This window comes from Beta vulgaris, chromosome 2 (genome assembly GCF_026745355.1).
Source record: "Beta vulgaris subsp. vulgaris cultivar EL10 chromosome 2, EL10.2, whole genome shotgun sequence".
NCBI lineage: Eukaryota > Viridiplantae > Streptophyta > Magnoliopsida > Caryophyllales > Amaranthaceae > Beta > Beta vulgaris.
In genome coordinates this window covers 6,970,289-6,993,847 of record NC_079203.1, presented here as the reverse complement: position 1 = coordinate 6,993,847, position 23,559 = coordinate 6,970,289, and the positions used below count along the sequence as shown (strand labels likewise).

Sequence of the window (23,559 nt, the reverse complement as noted above, 5' to 3'; positions counted from 1 at the left end):
AAAGGCTAAGTATTGAAGACTGCCAACCAAGGTGCGATATTCAGGAACATTGCTGATAGGCGAACCATCTTGAAGGGAGAGAGAAGGATGAGCTATCATGGGTGTGGAAGCTGACTTTGCAGAGGCCATATTGGCACGAGCCAATAAATCAACAATGTATTTTTGTTGAGTAAGAAATAAGCCATGACCAGTGGGGTAGACTTCAACACCAAGAAAATAAGACAGGGGACCCAAGTCCTTTAATGAGAACCGGTTGGCCAAAAGAGTGATAAACTGTTGCACCGCATTAGAAGAAGGACCAGTGATAATAATATCGTCGACGTAGACAAGTAGGTAGAATGTAATCCCACGATTATTGTAGATGAATAAGGATTGATCTGCAATAGAGTTGATGAAGCCGAAGGAGACAAGGAATGTACGGAGTTCATTATACCAGGCCCGAGGGGCTTGTTTTAAGCCATAGAGTGCTTTCCGAAGTTTGCAGACATGAGTAGGTTTATCTTTATCAATGAAACCAGAAGGTTGTGCCATAAAAACATCGTCATGAAGTGTGCCTTGTAAGAAGGCATTATTAATGTCAAGTTGGCGAAGAGACCAACCCTTAGTCACAGCAAGTGAGAGAATGACGCGAACTGTGGTTGGCTTGATGACGGGACTAAAGGTCTCAGAGAAGTCAAGACCAGGACGTTGATGGAAACCCTTTGCCACAAGGCGAGCTTTGAAGCGCTCAACACTACCTTGAGGAGTATATTTGATGCGGAAGACCCATTTGTTGCCAACAAGATTTTGTGAGGGATGAGGAGGAACAAGATCCCAAGTATAATTACGTGTTAAAGCATCAAACTCGGCACTCATGGCAGCACGCCATTCAGGACTTTTAAGGGCTTGAGTAATATTGGTAGGTTCACAAGGAGTGGATGGGGAGACAGCAGAATAGGCATATTTGGGGTGGGGTTTGGTGATTTGATTTTTGAGCCGTGTGGTCATAGGATGTGATGATGGGGGCTGGTGGTTTGGAGTGGTGGGAGGAGATGTAGGGGGCGAATTTTGTGAGGGTGAAGAGGTGGATGAGGTGCTGCAGGCCGAGGGTGGTGTAGGAGGAGAGGGGGGGCTGTTGGGCGACACAGGAGCAGCCGAGGTAGAAGCGCCAGTAGATGACGCAAGAGGAATATGGATGTCAACCCAGTCATTAGGAGACGAAGGAGCAGCACTAGTATCATTCCTGCACAAGTTAGCATACGGAAAAACATTCTCCACAAATTTTACATGTCTTGATGTATAGATGCGATTAGTGGAGGGATCTAAGCAAAAATAAGCACTTTGAGTAGATGAGTAGCCGATGAAGACACACGAGATAGACTTAGGTTCAATTTTATTGTGAGTATAAGGTTTGAGCCATGGATAACATAAGCAACCAAAACTACGTAGCTTGTGATAGTTGGGAACAAGACCAAAGAGACGTTGATAAGGAGAGCTATTTTGTAAAGTAGAAGTCGGTAGTCGATTTATTAAGTAGGTGGCAGTATTAAAAGCATGGGACCAGAAGGAGACAGGGATATTTGCATGAGTAAGTAATGATAACCCAGTTTCAACGATATGCCGATGACGTCGTTCGGCATATCCATTGTGTTCAGGGGTATGAGGAGGTGACGTGAGATGAGAAATACCATGAGACTGAAGATAAGGAGTTAATTTGGTGAATTCACCACCATTGTCAGAAAAGACTTGTTTTTATCTTTTTATTAAAGTAATTTTCAACAAGGTTCTTAAATGTGAGAAAAGTAGCATATACATCAGATTTCTTTTGCAGCGGATAAAGCCATATATATTTGCTAAAATGATCAACAAATATAACATAATACTTGGAAGAATCAGTAGAGAGTATGGGAGAGGTCCAGACATCAGAGAATATTAAATCAAGAATAGCATGAGAATGTAAGGTAGATGTAGAAAAAGGTAATTTGTGACTTTTGTTAATATTGCAAGCATTACAGTTTGACATTTCAAATGGAGGAATAGACAAATTGTAATGAGAACTTAATGTCTTAAGCACAGGAGATGAAGGATGCCCTAATCTATGATGCCAATCACTATGGGGCAATTTGGAGGAATGAAAAACTTTTGGAGAGGAGGAAGGGTCCCATTCATAAACACCATCCTTAAGTTGGCCTTGAAGAAGAGCCTGATTCATGGAAGGATCCTTCACAAAGAAAGAATGAGGTAAGAATTCAATGCTCAGATTATTATCTTTACAGAATTGAGAGATGGATAGAATATTTCGGGAGATATGAGGAACATACAAGACATTGGTAAAATAAAATGTGTGAGAAGTTGTATGCAAAGTAAACGAACCTGTGTGAGAGATAGGTAATGCTGAACCATCGCCAATGACTAAGGCCTCCGTGCCGTCATAAGGGACGTGGAGGGATAAGTTACTCAGGTCATTTGTCACATGGTGTGAGGCGCCACTATCAAGCAGCCAGGAAGTGGGAGAGGGAGGGACCATGGTGACAACATTGGCTTGTGGGGCTTTCTTGAGATGACGGTGTGATGGCAAGGAAGGTACAGTAAGAGTCGGGTGCTGCTGTTTGAACAACATACAATTGGCGAGATAATGGCCCTGCTCATGACACCATTGACACTTGCCAAGGTATGGGCGTGAAGGACGCCCTTGAGAGAGAGGAGGAGCACCAAGAAGACCGTGACCAGGGGTGTGCGGGGAAGCCTTGGAGCGAGAGTGAGCCAAGTGGACGGTGGCAGGGAGGAGGGGAGCAGCACGCACCGAAGCCTCTTCAGCAGAGGAGGTTTGAGAGATAAGAGGTATTATGTCCTGAGAGAGAGTTCCAACAAGCGCACCGAACACAAGACGATCTTGGCGAAACCAAGGTAGAGCAGCAGGGTTAGGAAGAGAGGTGCCTGCGGAATCGGTAATGGAAGGAGGTGGAGAGGAGTGAGAACCATCCACAAATTTCCACAAGTCATAGCCAAGTAAGGTGGCTTGGATTTGAGTTTTCCAGGCAATATAGTTTGAGGAAGTGAGTTTGATGCAGTTGTTCACTTGGAGCATAGTGAACGGCTTAGAGGGATCAGAGGAGTTGGGAATGAGGGTGCCATCATTGAGAGCCATGGGAGTCGAAAAAAAATGAGGAAAGAGAGAGGAGATAAGGATCGATTAATCTGATACCATATAAGATTAGAGATGAAAAGATGTAATTGTATTAAAGTGAATACAGTGTATTTATAATACAACTTAGGAAACTAACTCAGAATATTAAGCTAATAATATGGAAAGAGATCATAACAATATACAAGAGAATCTATAGTTGACTAATATAACAATATATCAATATTGACTGAGTCAATATCTAATACAGACCCTTATTCTTAACCTTCTTATCTGACTTTATCAAAAGATTCTAGACAAAAACTTATTTTTCAAATGCAAAGAGTGCACTCTTAGTGAATTTGGGGAAAAAGCCAAACCGTTCGTCTTGTAAAAAATTGCCTATTTTTAATTTAAAGCTAGTATTTGGGCCCGGGTGTTGCCCCAGGTTGCACCTGTTTTCTGGACTTGATAAGCGCTTTTTTCCATTCCTATTAAAATATATTAAGAAAAACTCAACATTTAAAAAGTACATATAAAATAATGTGGACACTTATGATTAATTTGAGATGGTAATTGTGTCTTGTATAATAACAAAAGGTCATGAGTTCAAATCATGTTACAAGCTAATTATATTCTATAATCTATTTAGCGACTAAAATTTGTGTTATAGTTCGGGATTAAAAGGAAAACTAGTATTTTGGCTCAGGCGTTGCCTTGGATTGATATTGTTTTCCGAACTTTATATGCATTTTTTTTCTATTCCCATTAAAGTATATTAAAGAAAATTCAACATTTAAAAGGTACAAATATAATAATGTGGATATTTAAAGCATGATTAAAAGTTGATTCAGATGACAATTGTATTATATATAATAGCAAGAAGTCATAGATTTAAATCTTATTACAAGCTAATTTTAAAATCAAAAGAATATAGGCGTGGAGTCATAAATTTGATCGTACTACTTCCGTTTTCTAAAGATCTTCCTTGTTACTATTACTACAGATACCAATGTGAATTAACTTGTATGAGGTGTGGGATGGGTAAAATAGGAAAGAGAAAGGAATTAAGATAAATAAACAAATAAAAAGAGGTTAAAGTAGGAGAGAAAAAGAGAGTAAAATTGAATTAATAATATAATGGTGGACAAAAAAGGGAAGATTTTTTGGAAACGTAATTAAACTAAAAAATGAAAGATCTCTAGCAAACGGATGTAGTACTTTCTAATAATTTATGAAGGCCAAAAGCCCCTCTCCGCGTTTTCAATCTATCTCTGGGTTGAGCCATTTCGTTCTCGCGACCTTTCTGTTTCTGTTTGTGTTTGTGTTTGTGTTAATATTTCTATTTCTATCCATCTTCTTTCACTCTCTTCCGAGGCGATCTCTGCTTTTCCTAAGGTTAGTTGTTTTTGTCTTTGAAAACAAGTTTTTCATTTTACTAATAGCTTCTTCCCATTTTGCTTGATCCTGTATATTAATCTTTTGCCAATTATGGAGCTAATTGCTTGATTTCTCGTTCATTATTAGTACATCGAGTAACTTTTGCAATCCCCATTAACGAATTTGTATGATTTAGCTGGAGGTTATTGGATTGAATAGGTTCTATTCAGTTTAATGAAATTAGCTAGTAAATGATTAATTGATCAACCTAAGGATATGGTAATGATCTAGTAGCAATCACTACAGAAGCTTGTATATGATACTCATGTAGTTCGTACATGGTCCGCGTTTCTTGATTCCTGAAATATCATGTACTATTCTATAAGATTGTAGAAAGTTGTGTTTTCATCTCTTGTATGTAAAAAAGAGTAGCATCTACTACGCATGTAATGGTCTTTGTTAGAAGTTTTGCTTCCAATTGCAAGTTTCTGAATTGAGTACCCCCTTGTTGGGCATTGGTGGACAATGGTTAAATGTTTTGATGCTATTGCGATAGTGATCAAGTGCTGGTATTATGTGAGAAAGTAGCCTTTGTAGTTTAATTCCCTTTTTTCTCGTATTCATTAATCGTTAATACTCCACTTGGTTTTGATTTATGTTATGCGTTTGTGTTGGGGGAGGGAGGGGGGGGGGGGGTACAGTGTTCCCCTAGATCTTAATTGAACCTTCATTGCTTAAATACTTATAAATCTTCGACTTTCTGGATGTTTGTTTTAGGTTTTTACATTGATTTCAGGTCATCTGTGTTATGGGTTGTGACTGGTGTTAGGTATCAGGAGTAAACTCATGCATAATGCTAGTAAATGAATTCAGTTAAGTTTGTTATATTTCTAGAAATCCCCATGTTAGGACTTGAGGTTTTATAATTCGCCAGACTTCTTTCCCTTCTATTGAGTTGGTTTTTGAAAGAGAGATAAGAAAAAGTGGACCTCTTTTATCTTTACTAATTAGTCCTACTATGCACGAGCTGGAAGGTTTAGTCATAGAAGTATTTATTAAACATATACCATTACTAAGGTGAGGAACATTGTAACAAAATATTTGATTGCAAATTATGATCAATGTGGAGTTGTGGACACATATGCGTGTACACAGTTACATTTATGCACATCTCTTATCAGTTTGTGGGAAAGAAATTGTCTTATGTCCATGGAAAGTTGTATCTATAGTTGTATACCATTATAAGTTTTAACAGAATTTCTTTTTCAGTTCTGGATTAATACTACCTTCGTTTTTTTTGGTTCTACCATTTTGACTTTTGACACTGTTCACAATATCTAAATTGACTATCTTGTATTATTCATACATGAGGAGAAACATAGTCATGTATGATCTTGTTGGATTCGTCTTGATATATATTTTGAAAATATCAACTTTTTATAATTTTTACTTACTAATTAAATATATAATTGTTCAAAGTTGTGCGTTGACAAACGTGCAAAAAGAAAATGGTAGAACTAAAAAAACGGAGGTAGTAAATATAGACCTGGTCATTTTCTGTTAAATCTGATGGGTTGGGTCATGGGTGAGTGTGGTATATTCTCTGGTGCTTCTAGTGGTAAACATTTGATTTTCAGAAGCAAATTTTGTATCTCCTATTTTGGTGTCTAACCTGAAACCTATGATGTGTGTATGAATAGGTTCGGAACGATATGCATACATTGAATTGAAATGTTTAACTACGATTTCTGTCATTTTATCTGATTTTATTTTCAGTTCACAAATTTTTTTGAAATGGTTTTACATAAGAGGGAGATTTCAATATTGTTTACAGAAGTTGGGTCTGGGAAAATGCTACTGCTAGTTTGCTGAGGGGAGGGGTTCAAGTGATTGGAACTCGGAGGGGGGAGGAAAGTGGTCATATGTAGTGAAGTGTAAAGGAAAGACTAGGATACATTTGACATATTTAATCAAAGGATCTACTAAATGATAAGAAATTTATGTTACAATTTGTAGATGTGCATATTTGTGTTGACTTGCCTTGTTTAATTTCATCAGATCAATTTTCAAGTGTTGTGGCTGGAAATCAGGAATGAATGACCTGTCATCCCCGGGCCCAGGGCGGCCGCCCCTCCTTCCCTGGCTCAGGGACGGGCCTGCTTTTGCTTGTTAGGGATTTTGGTCAATGACTCCGTAGAATACACCCAGAATATCTATAATAGATGGATAAGGTCCAGGACTCTGTTATGATTCTTCTGAATTTTAATGATCTATATCTTGATTCTACTCTAGTCTTTTAGTTGATTTATCGAACAGTATCAATAGATCAACTTGTGAAGATCTTTTTAAGCAATCTATGTTACTTTGACTAGGCTACATGTGTTGTGTTAGACATGGGTATGTGACCAAGTGTCCAACTCGGCTTCTGATTTTTTCTTGCCCAAAATGAACGGTTGAAGTGTCTATATCTATGTCGGATTGTCGAGGATTTGACACGAGTACATGAGGCAAAATGAGAGGCCAAGTAACATAGTTGTAACAGTGAATTGGTTTTCTTGTTTTGCAAATGCATGTGATGCCCCAGATGCTTTTGTTTATGTCCATCCAATCTAACAAACTTGTGAATTTATGTACTAGGCAAGAATGGGTTTGTGGACATTTCTTGAGGGGTTATTGCTGCTTGCTAATGCACTAGCAATCTTGAATGAAGATCGTTTTCTTGCTCCAAAAGGTTGGAGCTTTACAGAGATCGGCAAGACAAAGACATTGAAGGGGAAGTTTATAGGTCTTATTTACACTATGCAGTATTTGAGAGTACCTCTAGTACTTCTCAATGGCATCGACATCATTTTTAAGCTTGTTTCGGGATGATATCAGGTAGCAAGTCGTCATTTCAGCAAAAGAAGACTTACAATGCTCTCTCCTTCCTCAGATTCGTGTAATTGTTCCATTTTTGGCAATACTGTAGAAGATGCAAGAAAGATGTGACTCTTAAAGTATTAAGAAGTTATTTGTGTTGTAACAGTTAAAGGTTTAGCTTTTAGCTCGAATTTGAATAGAAAAACTTACTGATTATATCAAGCTGATCTCCCAAGTTTGTACATCATTACTACCCACTCTCTAAGCTCTATTACTGTGTTGAATTTTCACCGGACTTGAGTTGATTTTGGTATTCTCAACTGGTTGAGCTTGTGTCAAGAAAAGAATTTTTTTCATCTTTTAATTATTCTGGGGTATTTTGTTCCTTTGATTTTTGTGAATTCTGCAATTGTATTTGCATTAGCAACTCCATTTTTTAAGGCATTCGTCAATTATGCTTGTTTTTCAAGGGTTCGAGTCCAAAGTACCTTTTTCCTCCATGGTATTGAGTCCAAAGTATCTTCACCCCTGAAGTTAAAAGTTCCTTTAGCTGAACAGCCTGAACAGAACAAACAGAAAGAGCAAAGCCAAAGACAGTTCAAATGATTTCTTATGAGTTGGTCGGAAATAATTGCGCTGCGACCTGCGACATCTAGCTGAACTTCACTGAGGTAGAATCCTCTAGGGCAGCAAACTTTGCTCAGTATGTTAGACTGGTCTAGTGGAATCATAATGTTGCTCAGTAACAATGCAGCAGCAGGACACATTACAGCAGGCTCAAACTTCACCAATTTAGAATGCCTAAAGGATGTGAAGATAGAGAAAAGTGTAATAACAATTGAGCTCAAGAACTTGATACAATCTTCAACATTTCAAGATGTACAATTCGAATATGCATTGGCTAATGACTATACAAGAATAGCATCCCATATTCGAAGCTGACAGCCTATTCTCTTGAGTATATACAGTTCCTATCTTCTACCAACTTTAAGGAGAGAACTCTCAACTCTCCCCTATAATTGAAGTAAGAGAGGAAAGCACACTTGTTATGAGCAAAACTGAAAAGGTAAAAAAGAAAAGATGAAGCACAGATAACCAATTGCTTCTGCTAACATAGGATTCCTAAATCTAAATCTGTTAAACACAAAACATTGGATATGTTCTGCCAGCTTCCAATAATGGGGGTCAAGGTTAAGCCTTCCTCTAGGTCAATGTGCTATGCCTTCCCTTCCCACACCAATTCCAGCCTTTTCAACCATGGGAACATCATATTGCTGATATATTCGAGCTCGGTTAGCGGCCCACCATTGCTCTGCTTCCTTTTCACTAAACCGCTTCCGACTGTATCATAACAAGAGAAAATGGATTGATAAACTATAATAAAGCGAACACACACGGTGGATAAGCAACAGGTTAAAACATTAAATGAGAGGCAAACTTTAATAAAATGGAGCTCTGTCACATCACAGAATACTATCTGAAAAATATGTTACTTCTGTATAGACACTAATTCACACAAGTTACTAATGTAAAGAATAAGATACAATAAAACCATTTTAGGTTGACAAAAAAATGCGTGGAAGAAGCTGTGCAACAAACGAAGCTCTACAAGAACAAAACTCGGCTTCGTTTAATACACATCAAGCTTTACTAAAGAGCTCCACAAGCAAGGCAATCATTTAAGAGCTCTTATCATCATATTAAGCCGCAAATACTTTTGGACTTTGGGCTGTTACAATTCTTTATGGCTCGTTCAATAAGCGGTAGAAATGGTTGTAATAGTAATGAAAATTAGTACTTCCTCCGATTTTTTTTAGATGTTACACTTTCTATTTTAGGAAATTTTAAATTAGATGTTACACTTTTATTTTGGGTAATAACTTCTCTCTATCTCTCTCCTATCACATGTTCACATGGGACCCTTTTGTTTTTCATTCTCTCTATCTCTCTCCTCTCCAAAAATTACCTAGGAGTCCGTGATTTGAAAAGTGTAACATCTAAAAAAAAAAACGGAGGAAGTATAATATTGTAAGGGCTATCCATTAATCCATGACAATTTTCATGGTAATGCTTGTGTACCCCGAACATCTCTTTTCTTCATAAAATTCCATTAACATCCACTATCACTTTGGAAGGTGGTATTCTGTGGTGACTGAAATTTATGAAAAAAAATCACATGTTTGAGGATGGAGATTAATCACCATAGACATTGGCACTGGGTTTTTCTTACAAACAAAAACACTAAAACTTATTACTATCACCCTAATTCATTACCGTACCACACGAGTTGTTAGTGTATCAAGCCATCAAACATCGCGCCACCAAGCCCACGAGTATATGATGCATGCACACACGCACACATGATACAACAAAAGGATTGATGTAATAGAGTTCAAATGTACATTAAGTGCATATATAATTAACGCTGTTCAGTAAATGAGGCAAACACTCCCTCCATTCTTCAATACTTCTACCATTTCTGAATGACATGGAATTTTTTAGAGTTATCAATAAAATAACATATAATTATCTTACCCATGTGATGCTAAAAGTAAGAGAAGAATGGTAGAAGTATTTATACAAGAGAGAAGCGGCAGAAGTATTGCTAAGAGAGATGGTAGAAGTATTTCTAAACATCGCCAATGGGATATGCTTAAAAGTATTATTGAACGGAAGCTATAATTAGCATAAGAGAAAGCTATAATGTAAACTATTTGCTCCTGAAATAGAAAATTTCAGTTAGCACAATACCTGAAGCGGACGCGTTTTAGATCTTTAATACCCCCAGGCAGTGACACAAGGGTGATGTACACACCAGGTTCGTCTTGCTCCACCCATTCAGATCCATAATTAGCTTCACCATCAGATGTTCTGTTCTTAGTCTTCGATGAAGTGTCAAACTGACCTGTGACAGGGTTATTTGAGGCATGGGTGCTGGGAGTAGTTGACCCATTTGAAGTATCATGACGGTTAGACCAATTCAAACCAATTTCATGCAAAGCCACTGGACTGTTAAGTCGCTCCATTACATTAGAAACATCATTGGAAGGTATGGGCCCAGGGGAACCTGGTATAGGTGTCTTGTTGTTTCTTACAGCTCCAAGAGGCAACCTTTCAGCCATCTCCTTCAACTAAAACCAGATAAAACAATAAAAATGATCAGAGGAGTATTTAAATGGTCCTACAACCTGGTTTCTCAGAAAACTCTTTGCGTTGCCTTTTTTTATAAGGGAGTTGTAATTACTTCATTCACATCACTCTTGTTTTAACTTTATACAAATAAAGGCAAAACTTTTTCTGCAATTTTGTCATGCTTGTGCATTTTCTAGTTTTGTCAACATTCTGATCACATAATAGCAAAGATCTAATCATCAAAGCGTCTCAAACCCAAAGCCTTGCAGTAGCAGGATAGATTGTACTTTAAACTCTCCTCTCATGTCTATTTTCAGCCAGCCAACTCAAAACAACCTTCTTAACCAACCACCTTGTATTAAACAGTTCCGCAACAAAAGATACATATTTCCCTTTTCTAATAGCATCATTTTACTTGATTTCTCACATCAACAGAAAATTCAATGGTCCAACATAATCCATAAGATCCCAGCATTCAAAAACAGTGTTGGTTCAGAATTCAGATGCAGTAGCTCTTACTTGAGATTCCACCACTAGAACTGTCTACTCCCATATCACACAAATTTACCAATAAAGGCCAGATTATATTGTGTATAATTCAACCCATTCGACATCTACTTGTATACATATAGGAGCTGACCGCAACAATAGTGTTAACCTTATATCATAGCAAAGCAAGATACAGGCAGAGAACAATATTATATGGAATCTCAAAAATTCACAAGGCCAAACCTTGATTTTATGTTACGCAACTAAATTGTAACATAACTATTAGATAATGTCCATATAAGTAACTTGCAGAAATTTGGCTTTGTACAAACAAACAGATTTTGCTGAACTCAGTAAAATCGAGCATACTTTCAGCAGAGATTAACATCAATAACCATAACAGCAAGAAGCATATGTATATGCAATATGACTCTAGCCATGTTCCTTAGAGTAGATTATCTACAGTACATATCCCATCAAGATAAGTATAGTACTTACTTGTCCAGTAAGCGATTTTATCACTTCCTTTGCAGCTTTGCACTTTGCAGTCTCTTCTCCTGCAATTGCTATAGCGTCCTTCAGCTGTTTCGAAGTTTTATCCAGCTCAACTTCTTGAAGCTGTGTTTTCCGCGTAAGTTCTTCAACCTACATTATGAATCAGAAAATGTCATTTAATCCTGCATCTCATGTTATTCTTTTTAAGTAAGAAACTGATTTCATTAACAAATAACTTTTCAACGGAGACCCATAGTCATCTTAACTAAAACCTTCAGATGAAAGAGCATATCATACCAGCCATTCACACACAAGCAAATAAGACAAAGAAAATCCCAAGAAATTCTGAGAAGTGAAACATAGAATACACTAAATATATTTTTTTCAAAAATTACTGCCATTCGTCTTGAAAACCCACATTATTACTCTAAAAATCCCCTCATCAGAGATGTAAACCTATCCATTCCCGAAATAACCTATACAATCCGAAAATACTCAGGATGGAAAATGGTTCTCCTACATCAGAATAAATCTCCGCAACTATAAGAGAAAAAAGGTGCGCGTCTTGCAATGCAAAGATACGCATCTCTTACCTCATCAACCCGACAACAAATATCCAACAAAGTTGTTCTATTTACCCTACCAATCTGGAATTATGATCAAGGAGTTTACCGGCTTTCATTCACCCATAAGTTTCCCCTTGTCACAGAGTTTGGAGTTTCGACCTCTCCATAAAATAGAAAAAAAGGAAAGTAGTTAAAGGGTCGTTTTACAGATGTTTACAGGAGGGGAGAAAAAAAAATTGCTACTCCTATCTATCCTCATTAGTCCAAAGTGAGAATCAAGAGAATCTAAGAAAGCACGAGATTAAGGGAGCTAGACAAACAAGAATTTTGTGAAATCCAGAATGCCGAATCAAACAGACTCCAAGAAAATATTTGTCCATCTCTTCCCAAGGAAAACAAGACTGAGGAAGTGTGAATATGAGTGTAGAGATGGAAAGAAGAAAGAGTCAAGAAAAGCTAGCTCCCTTGCCCAAGGTATCTTTCTAGAAGTTCCATTCAATATCAACTAAGTTATATTACAGCAAGGAAAGAAGAGAGAATACCAAAGAGAACATTATTCAGGACCCGTTTGCCTTTGTAGGATTTACCTTTAATCACCTAAGGCAAAAGGTTCTGACGAGGACCACCAAACTCACTTCCCCACCAAATTGCTCCAAAATATTAATAGTTTAGTAAATAACATTGAACAATTTAGAAGAATGATCTCTTGAGTCTGACAAAGTGTATTATACTATGTGCATCAAGTATCTGCAAGGGGATCTCCTAGGAGCTCTTGGAGGAGAGAGAAGATTTAGTGTCTGCCCAACAGTGGGGTACTGGGGATCTTAGGAAGCTCACCCTGATCTCTCTCTGGTGATGAACTTTACATTGTATAACCCGTAAGATCCCTTGAAAACTTTTGGAGATCCCTGTGACAAGTATCTTCATTATCACCCCAGTGGGACCACATAAAGTGATAAGGATTTCAGAGAGCTAATTCGAGAGAGAGATTACAATTGTTGGAAACTTTTTTGGTGTGATCTTGAGGGACAGGGACTAGGGAGCAGAAGAAAGAGACTGGAGAAACCCTCGGAGACCACTTTACCAGTGTAGCGTACATGCTCTTAGTGATGATCAATATTGAGGTAAGTATATTTTGCCACACTGTGTTTGGGACCCAAACGTACAGACAACTAGGGTGACCATGGTCCCAAGAAACAAGCTGCTTAAAAAGAGAGTAGAGGATTTGTTTTCCCAGTTATATGCGGGATCAGTCAGTTAGAGAGGGGCTATTGTAGGCAAAGTCTTCCCCTCTACTGACTGAACCAAACCTTCACAATTCCTTTCTCTCAAAGATCATTGCAACCATTTTCACAAGTAAAATACAGATACAAAGTATAGATTGAATGAGACAAACAAAAATTGCTCGACATGCTCAGATAACATATCAATAATTCAAGTGAATATTAGCATCAAGCACACCTGAGCTCTGAGTTTCAGAACTTCTTGACTGAGGTGATTATTTGTCCTCTTCGCATCATCCACAACGTTGTTCGGTGAAGAAAGTACTACCATAGCTGGACTTGGTGTTGCAGCTCGAGGTGGACTGGAACGCCTAGATGTAGGTGAAGTTGCCCGAGAAACTATGCGTGACCCAGGAAGAGAGGCAGAAAAGAATTTCTTTGATGACCCAGACTTAGAAGTGCTAAGTGCGCTCCAATGAGTAAATCCGTTTGGAAGAGGCGACACACGACTACTGTTGAATTCTAGTTTCTTGTTCCTCTTGGAAGACATACTTTCTGTATCTTTGAAAGAATCCTTTGCTGAATACTTACCCAGTGGTACAAGAGCCTGTGGGCCATTTTTGTCCTCATTTTCAATGTTTTGGTTAAGTCGTTGATTCATACTCCCTCTCCTACTCAGCGAAGAGACAGAAGATGAGTCATTTTCTATGGATTTCCTTAGTTTACCAAAGCAATTATCACAGACACGGTAAGGTTTATTGGGATTAGGAGCCATTGAAGCCTTAAGGGACTTTCTGCTGCTGCATGAATGACAAAACACAAGGCCACAATTGTAGCAATTGTGTCTTTTTCTCTTGAAATTAAAAGCGACACGGCATCCAGAACATAGAGACTGATCAACACCTGATACCCATTTATGAAGACAAACAGCAGCGGTGAAATTTGTACCACATGCAATACTTTTGACTTGTTTGTCTTTCAAAGCTTCAACTAATGTTGGGCTATTTCTGTCATCTGTATCTCCGTGACCTAATCTACCATTTGCTCCTTTGCCCCAAGTATAAACTTCAGTTCTTGAAGTTAAAGCAGCAACATGATAAGCCCCACAAGAGATCTCCTCAACAAAGCTTTTTACAAGCTTACCATCTACTCGGACAGGGAGCTTCCCATCTGCTTGAGGATTCCCTAATTGACCATATACAGGGCTACCCATTGTGTAAACCTGGCCAGTGGTTGTAAGAGCAACAGTTAAGCTATGGCCACAGGCAACCTGACAAAAATTGGGTTCGACAAGAGCTGCAACACAGGTAGGCACAAGTCTAGAATCTTTATCCCCATGTCCTAGGCGACCCTTATCCCCATCCCCCCAAGTAAATAGTTTCCCTGAGGAGCAATTGCTTGAGCTTGAAGATCCCACCATGACTTCAACAACAGCAGCAGTATGCCACACACCACAAGCAGCACGAACTGTTCGTAGGCCCTTAAGAGACTCAATTTCTCTTGGAGCGGAGAAACTTTTACGATCTCCGTGGCCAAGGACACCAAAGGTGCCATCACCAAAAGTGAACAACTGCCCAGCTGAGGTTACGATGGCAGTATGCCAAGGTCCACAAGATATTGAAGAGACATGTATCCCTTCCAGTGGTCCAACAAGTCTCTTCGGGATCCAATGACTCATTTCATCACCTTGCCCAGAAAGACCAAAACTGTATTTTCTGCCACCCCATATGTACAAATCACCAGAAAGTGATACAGCACAGGAATGATTTTCTCCACAAGCGACAAGTTCAATATTGGTGCACTTTAGAGCATCGACAAGCTTTGGATGTGAGACATCAGAATCCACACCATGACCAAGTCTGCCTCCTGATTCTTCCCCCCATGTGAATACCTCTCCTTGTTTTGTCACTAAGGCAGCATGCTTTCCACCACATCCTATATTCTGAACATCAAGAAGTACAGCCGAGTCCAATGTTTTGGGCCTAAATGAATCCAATTTTACACCCAAAGAACTCTCAAGCCTATGAGCTCCACCACCCAGATTACCATCTCCTGTGCCTTCTCCCCACATGTAAACATCTCCTAGAGCATCCCCGTCATCATGACCAGAGCCATGGCTTGATGAGCTAACAGCACTTGACAGACTAACACGAAAAGTATCAACACCATTGCCTCTGCTGCGTCCATTTAAGCCATCAAAACCTCCAGAGGAAAAGGAATGAACAGAGCTAGAAGCTGATTCTGGGGGAATGAAACTTTTGCTAGGTACTGAATACAAAATTACATCTGAGAGTGCCTTCTCCAAGCCATTTTTTTGAGGACTCTCATACGGATAAAGGGGATCTAATCCATCCTGATGCCACAAAAAATAGGATCTCATTAACATCACTGAACAATCAAAACACAATTAGGTGATCCACAGTCAGGAAACTATAAAAAAAAACTACCTTTTGTGAACCATCACCACTACCAAAGGGAGAGCTCAAGGGAGAGCTCCTCTGAGTTTGAGCTTTTGGACTATTTGCTTCAGATGATAGTCCACTTCTTGGATCTGTTCTTGCCCTTCGATGATAGCGTGATATAAGTGCTTTTAGACCAGTGAACCAGACTTCAGCTTCGTCTTTATCCTTGCAAATCTGCAAATGAACAGGCAACAACTTTGTTATTCTTCTTTTCTTCCCTCATATAAAGGTATTAAGAGGAGGCCGAACTCAGCCTCGACATTGGAGGTTATGACAAGAGATCTGCGGCGTGGTCCCTGGGGAATGAAACAGCCAAACAGAGCTGGTTTCACTATATCAACTCTCCGAGCAGGGAGCATAAATCATCATAAAATCTTATGTAGATAGAACATGCAGAGAATTCAGGATTCCAAAAAATTATCAAAGACAGATCAAAGACGCTTATAAAATTCTGAGGAGATACCATGGACACTTGGTTGCCACTAGTCAGAACTTAGCTGCCTCCACATCTAAGCAAAATGCCGCTTACAAAATTCTGATGAGATACTATAGGCACTTGGTTGCAACTAGTCAAAACTCAGCTGCCTCCTCATCTAAGAAAAACAACTCCTAAAACAGGCAACCTCTAAATGACAGTCAAACCATCTTCTTGTCCTAGGGTCAAGAAACACAGGATAACAAGACTCACATCAAGGAAATAAGCACCGCATGTCTTGAAGTTGTTAACAATGCAGCTAAAAGTTATTCAATCCATGACTTCACCCTGGAAGGATCTTAATGACCATTGATGTGAAGAATTGCTCTACAGATAACTGTGGATGCAAAATACCTAGGAAGCACTCTTCTTAATATATTGGAGTTTATATCTCTTAAAATCATGAGTCCTCTACATGCATGTCAAAATGTTCATTTGTCAAATACAGCGGTAGACTGATAAGTGAGGTCAAAACAAAAAGTTTTAGATACTCAGGACCACCCAAGAAGTCCAGCAAACACATTGCTTCTATCTCTAGCAAAAGTAACAAAGCACGGAATACATGGAGATAACTCACCAAATCTAAAGACCGATCACTGTATATAAGAGAAAATGACTGGTATTCCTTCTCAGGTCGAGGATGTCTTTGAAATATAGGCTGCAAAGTATAGCTTACATTAGTATAAGCTAAAACATGTTAAATCTTCAGGATATAATTATTAATTGTGTTATGTTTTCAAATGCACAAGACAACAAAGTGAATGGTGGTCGGGGAAATAGGCGACCACTTAGAAAGCAAGCATAACATGTTCGAAACTTGGTCCAGCACACAAATTGCTTGTAGGAAATACGCATGAATGGACAAATGTTCACCCTATACCAATTGGATTCAAGAAGCCTAAATCTCAATAAAGGTTCTCAAGAGCAAATGTGCTGCCAAAACAACAAGATCTCATTGCTCCGTCTGCTTTCTTCCTTTACCTAGTACCGATGTGTCAGTCAAAGTGAAGTTTAGGCTCCGTTTGGTTGGATGTAAAACATTTTCAATGTAAAATGATTTTTCATGTAAAACATTTTACAATGGAAAATTCAACTGCAAAGCTAATTTTCCTTTGTTTGGTTCAATGTAAAAAAAGTTATGGAAAAGAGAAAAATGGAAGGGGAAGGGAGAGGATGGATAAGAAGATAGTAAAAGGTTGCTAAGGAAGAGGGAGGAAAATGTGTTTTCCCTTCTTTCTAAAAGGAAAACAATTTTCACCTAAAGCTCCCTTGATGGAAATCTTGTTTTACACCCCTTATCAAACCAAACAACGGAAAATGAAAGGAAAAGGAAAACTCATTTTCATGGAATATAATTTACACCCTACCAAACGGAGCCTTAATGAACATTAATTTTCAGAAACAGATGCAACCAAGAATCAAAAGCAGCAAAATATCTCTATAAAGCAAGTAGGTGAGACATGGTGGGAAATGAAGCAGAATGCAGAAAAAAAACATAATAACATTGGTCATGTTTTCGGCAGTTAGGGAATGATTAGTAGACTACATGTCTTTGAAGTGTATGAGAAAATTACTTCAAATTTGCTTCTGTGTGCCCCTTTGTCCCAGTATAAATATATTTGTGCTTTCCTCTACTAATTACTGGGACTTTTGTTTTGGCATTAAAGTTTGTGGCATTATTAATGCAAATATATATTAGAATGAAAGTCTTCTTTACCACTATACAACCTCAAACTAAAACTACTAGAGAAACTGCATCAAAGCATAATATATGCAGCTAATTTCTTTATAGAAAAAAAGTTGTTCCCACCGTGCGCTGCCCAGGAATTATTCTGGAAACATGACTGAGCTTCAGATGTTTCTCCTCATTTCCGGAAAACCATACTAAAAGAGATTCATCCTGAAAAAACAATAAATAAATGATATATCATGCAATAGCAGTGTAGAACAAGTAAAGCATCCACCTTCCAACAGTCCAAAATCAAGAGTCCACTTATTCTAAAAGGTGTAATACATGGAAAACAGTATAGAAAATAAGTTGGTATAGATGGATATAAGATATACAACTGACTGGATCCTTGCACAAAAGTTATATAGCTCACCACTTAATAGTCATTATTGATTTTCCACTCCCCCCATCACAGGCTCATACAAGTCGAAGTAATGAGGGATGAGATGAAAAAACAGAACTAAGTCAGTTGAAGAGATCACCCATCTTTTTGAGCTAAACAATCTACAGAACAGCTCATTCAAAAGCATAAGAATGACAATGCCATCACCTTTTTCTGGTAAGTAGCAAAATTTGTATTAGAATGACACCAAGTGGGTGTCTCTCAGAGTCTCATGTGCAAAAGGAGGGCTAGAGAAGAACCATCAAGACTCTCAAATTATCATGTCAGATTGCATGACATTGCAATCATTTCAAAAGATTCATCTTGCGCACATGATGGAATTTTTTCAAGTATGATATGGAAACTCCTGTGGAAACTATAGCAACATTATTCACAGATGCTCAAACAAATATATATTCATGTGACAGATGGAAGCTTTGCTGGGACCATTGCAACATTTCAAATGTGACAGATTGAGCAGCACCAAATGATAACTAAAATGAAATAATTGGGAGGGGGAGGGGGGGTGATTGTAGAGCATAAACCTTAATCGTGTATTTTTCTTGGGTGCTATTTTCCTACTGCATATATATGGTCTCTAATAATGTCCATGTAAACAAGGAACAAGAAATTCCCCACAGCTAAAAGCAATCTTCCTCTTAAATGTCAGTTTATGAAACAATATGGTGGCTTTTCAAATATCAATATGCAGCAAGTTTGGGAATCGACATTTCATTATACCGCAAGAGTTAATGGGAGTATTTATCAAAAGGTTCAAGGCTATCAATGCTGATAATATATGTACAATCCCACAAGTAAATGTGAAGGGGCACTATAGAAGGTAAAAGCAGCATGTGTTTTCAAACTGTCGCCAAAGATGATAAAAAGAAAAAAAATTGTGTAATATCTTAAGATATTCAAGAAACGAAACTTGTTCAATGCTAACCAAAAAGAGGAACAAATAAATCCTTTGTTAATACACAATGATGCAATAAATTGAAAGTTGGAGACTTACATAGCATAACAAAGAACATAAAATTATCCAACTCATGCAATAGTAAGCTAATATTAGTAAGAAGCTACAGTGAAATAACTTACATTAGACAATCTAAACGGGCAAAACTTCGGCTTTCCTCTACGCCCATACTTCAGCAAATTTGTCCCTTTTTTCAGAGCAGTGATTGCCTACCATAGATGAAGAAAAACTCTCTTTCAGAAAACAAAAGCTAGTGGATGCATAAACATTAAAAGTAGCACACATTGGCCATTCTGTGCAAGATTAGGAGATGCTGGCTACCTAACCTAGCTAATGCAAAACATCCACAATAGTTTTTCTTCATATGATAGATGTAAGAATTCTGACTAAATACACCAATAGTTCCTTACTGAAGGTCATGAAAGCAAATCATCCAAAATACTAATGATGACATACAGAAATGAAATTAATATAAAATGAGTGATTGAAGCCAGGCCACCAAAGCAATCCCAGTAGCAAGAAATGACATTGCAAACTTTCAAGAGTTCTTGGCCAAACAAGAACCGCAAAAAGGAAGAGGTATGAGATCACACTAAATGAACAGATTATTACTAATGACATCGGGACCATATTGCTCCACAATCCTTTCCAGGGATGAACCCTAGCTTATACTAATTTGTTATGTACTATGCGACACCAAAATACTCTAACTTCTAATGCTTCACTTGTTAATAGCTGTCCATCAGTTACCCTATGATCGAGTAAATGTGGGCAAGCACATGCTCATGCATGGGCTGGGAGGTGCAGTCACTTCTGAGCAGAGTATCTATTCAAGACTAAATTGGTTTCCATAGACTCATCTTTATCCTCCAGGCTCTAGTTATTTGATTTCCATGACCTTTGATATTTCCAGAATATCTTATTTTTTCAGGTAGAAAGGATTATAGAGTCGACCCTATCTCAGTCACTAAACTCCCCAACCCCCCCCCCCAGCACCCCCATAGTATTCCTCACTCTAAGGATCGAACCCTGGACTTACGTAGGGAAGATAGAGCACGATGCCATTGAGCCAAAGATCACTTAGTGAACTTCTCCACAATTTCAGTTGAGGGAAGATAGGAAATCCAAGAAGTATGTTAAAAGGATCCGCTGGCTCACCAATCATTGATGGTTCTAAAACCACTAAACCTACGTTACACGCAATAGTATGATAAAGCTAGAAAAAAAAATATGTTTCAAAGTAAATGGTATACACTGCTGGAATGGTAAAGCTAACAATCTAGAATGGTTGAACCTTAATCATCTCATCTTACAAAAGTGTTCTTTACGGAAATCAGCAAGAGGTGCCAAATCGCCAATTAGTAATCCAGAAAGAATTTAGTTATTTCAGTTCTGAATTGGAAAATGTTCAATCCAAACTAATAAATATCCAGCTTCAACTCTCCCCAACAGATCATAAATACAAAATATTTCGTCCGAATACTCGCCAAACACTAACAAAAATCTCCAAAAAAAGGCATTGCTCCAAAGAATCTCAAACAAACATATGGCTCCAAATAACACCTTTTCAAACAGGCAATCATAAGATAGCATAAAACGTGCAAAGTATAGAAGATTGAAGGCAATAATTGAGGATAAATATATATAACTAATATACTTCTTTTATAAAAACAAATAAACGTGCCAGCATTTAGATGTCGTTTGGCACCCTCCAAAATAAGCAGAAATATAGAATCAACTAATCTCTTCTAATCTAACGAATTATTCTACATTATTTCTTCAAATAAAATAAAATAAGAAGAAAAATTGTCAGAAAAATTGCCATAATTGACAATCTAGTACGGAACTAAGAAAATTCGTACTAAAATGCATGCAACAGAAAAATAAGATTATCAAGATACAAAAATGGAAAATAAAATTAGTTTATGAAAAAATAGAAAAAGAAAATAGTGAAATTACCAACTCAATGTCTCTCTCCACAGGACCAGCCCTAGCTTGATCGGCATTCATGGTAGTATAAACCTTCAAACGAAAGCAATCACCGACCACTTTCTCTCTCGAAATACACAAATTCCACCATTTTTGGAAGCTCAAATCCTACTCCAAAATCAATCGTGACACACTCACATTTTGTGCTTGAAACAGTCCACTGAGCTTCAGATTCATGCAACTTACAGCTCAAAAAATAGTAAAAAAATGCAAAACTCACTAAAAAATCGAAGTGAAAACTTCAAAATGTATGAAATTAACACCAAAAATCAGCAAATTAGGGTTCAAATTCGATCAGATGCAAAGCTCGAAGTTAGGGTTTCTTGAGGAAGTAAAAGAAAAGAGGAAAAAATTCGAGGGAAGAATAGAGTATCAACGAATTTGGAGAAATGTTTAGGAGAGAGAAAAAGGGGATAAAAAGAGGAGAGAGAATTAAAATTGGAGTATGAACAGTGAAAAAAAAAAGGTTGTGATGAGCTACTGGACAGAGTCAAAAATAAAATTGGTGGAGAGAGAAAGAAGGGAGGTGATTTAGCTTAGCAGCAAGTAGTAGCAAATAGTAGTTGATTTTAGTTAAAAACTTTTTTACTCTATCTGTGTGAGTCTGATTATTTTTGCTTTCTTTATCTACAGGAGAAGGCACTAGCAGTGGAGCTCATTGATTTTTAATTTTTATTCTTATTTTGGTTTTTTGAAAAATTCTGACAAATGCCAACAATTGGTTACACTGTTTTTTTGTTTTCGCTTTTTTAGAGAGGAAAGAACGGTCAAGGAAAATTAGAGAAATTTATTAATTAAGCAGGATCATGACGCAATTATGTTGCATCTTTAATTTCACTAGGACAATCAATTTTCAGATGAGTCATATAGTGAGATGTTGAGCTTGCTTTCGTAAAAATATGAGAAAAAGAGAGAATATTAAATATACAACTACGAAATCAGATTTCAAATATCAAACGTACTACTAAGAAACCGGATTTCAAATATCAAATATACTACTAAGAACTCAAATTTCCGCCTTAATCATTAAACCCAGACGCGAGCTCTCAATTTGCTTGTGATTAATCAACTTTACGACGTGTAACGACATAAATCATTTTCTACTGTTATCTTCCTTGAATTTGTGTAACAATCTTCAATCCAAGAAACAACATACTTCAAAAATGAATCACCAAGGGTCTCTAGAGATTCCAGATGAAATATCTCTTGACAATTTATTTATTTGAAAAATTCTCACTTATAATGATGGATCACTGCATGCAAATATTTCAGCCACTAATGCATATTATTGATCAACGTTGCAACGCACGAGCCTTTTTTTAAATGTTCTTCACTAGTGTGTGGTGGTTGAGTGTAATATACTGCATCAAACAACTCTACTTCATGGATGCAAGTTGTCAAGATCAAGTCATGGTTGTCTAGGTAGTCAAGAAAGAGCAATAACTTTGTTCACAGTCTCCCATCAAAGGATAGAGAAAATATAAACCAATGTCAAGCTCATTAGAGGAATCGTCTTTAAAAATTCTCCGCCCAAGAATTCTATTGATGTATCACTGCATGCAAATATTCTAGCCACTAATGCATATTATTGATCAACGTTGCAACGCACGAACCTTTTTTTAAATGTTCTTCACTAGTGTGTAGTGGTTGAGTGTAATATACTGCATCAAACAACTCTACTTCATGGATGCAAGTTGTCAAGATCAAGTCATGGTTGCCTAGGTAGTCCAAAAAAGAGCAATAACTTTGTTCACAGTCTCCCATCAAAGGATGGAGAAAATATAAACAAGTGTCAAGCTCATTAAGATGAGTGTCACCACTGACAACTTTTACTTAACGTTTTCAGTCGTGAACAAAGACACATCTTAAGTTCCCCAACCAATATCGAATACTAACACATATGTTGTGCCAAAAATAGCTTTTCCACCAAGACGAATGTCACCACTAACCGCCTTTACTTAAAAAAACATCGTTTTCAGCTGTGAGCAAAAACACGCTTTAAAAAATTAACATTGATGACCAAAAAAATAGCATTTATGTATTGCTTCATGCAGGGTTTTAGAACAAATTCTAGCCATCCGCCTTTCTTCTTCTTCTTATATACTTAGCTCTAACTCACAACTTCATTTCACTAATACAACAACTACACCTACTCATCTTTACACAAGATTAACACCATAAACAACAACAAAGCATTGTGCTCCAAATTTAATATTCAATATTGGAGATGTTACTCCACAAACATTTAGGGACATACAAAAATGGAAAAATGTTGCAATTTTAGATGGACGAAGGGAGT

The 23,559-nt window shown here is 37.6% G+C and overlaps 2 protein-coding genes across 2 annotated transcripts; one reads left to right on the top strand and one right to left on the bottom strand.

Moving 5' to 3' along the window:
- The first annotated feature begins 4,369 nt into the window (after positions 1 to 4,369).
- Positions 4,370 to 7,709, top strand: LOC104887521 (uncharacterized). Its single transcript, XM_010672172.3, has 2 exons — positions 4,370 to 4,501; positions 7,121 to 7,709. Exon 2 carries the CDS (start codon positions 7,127 to 7,129, stop codon positions 7,352 to 7,354), a length of 228 nt encoding a protein of 75 aa, XP_010670474.2. The 5' UTR covers positions 4,370 to 4,501; positions 7,121 to 7,126; the 3' UTR covers positions 7,355 to 7,709.
- Positions 7,710 to 8,153: 444 nt separating this feature from the next.
- On the bottom strand, positions 8,154 to 21,803 carry LOC104887522 (hypothetical protein). Its single transcript, XM_010672173.4, has 9 exons — positions 21,231 to 21,803; positions 19,394 to 19,480; positions 17,995 to 18,084; positions 16,762 to 16,842; positions 15,695 to 15,883; positions 13,486 to 15,600; positions 11,462 to 11,608; positions 10,094 to 10,473; positions 8,154 to 8,683 (listed from the first exon to the last, which is right to left on the bottom strand). Exons 1-9 carry the CDS (start codon positions 21,279 to 21,281, stop codon positions 8,551 to 8,553), a joined length of 3,273 nt encoding a protein of 1,090 aa, XP_010670475.2. The 5' UTR covers positions 21,282 to 21,803; the 3' UTR covers positions 8,154 to 8,550.
- Positions 21,804 to 23,559: the final 1,756 nt, after the last annotated feature.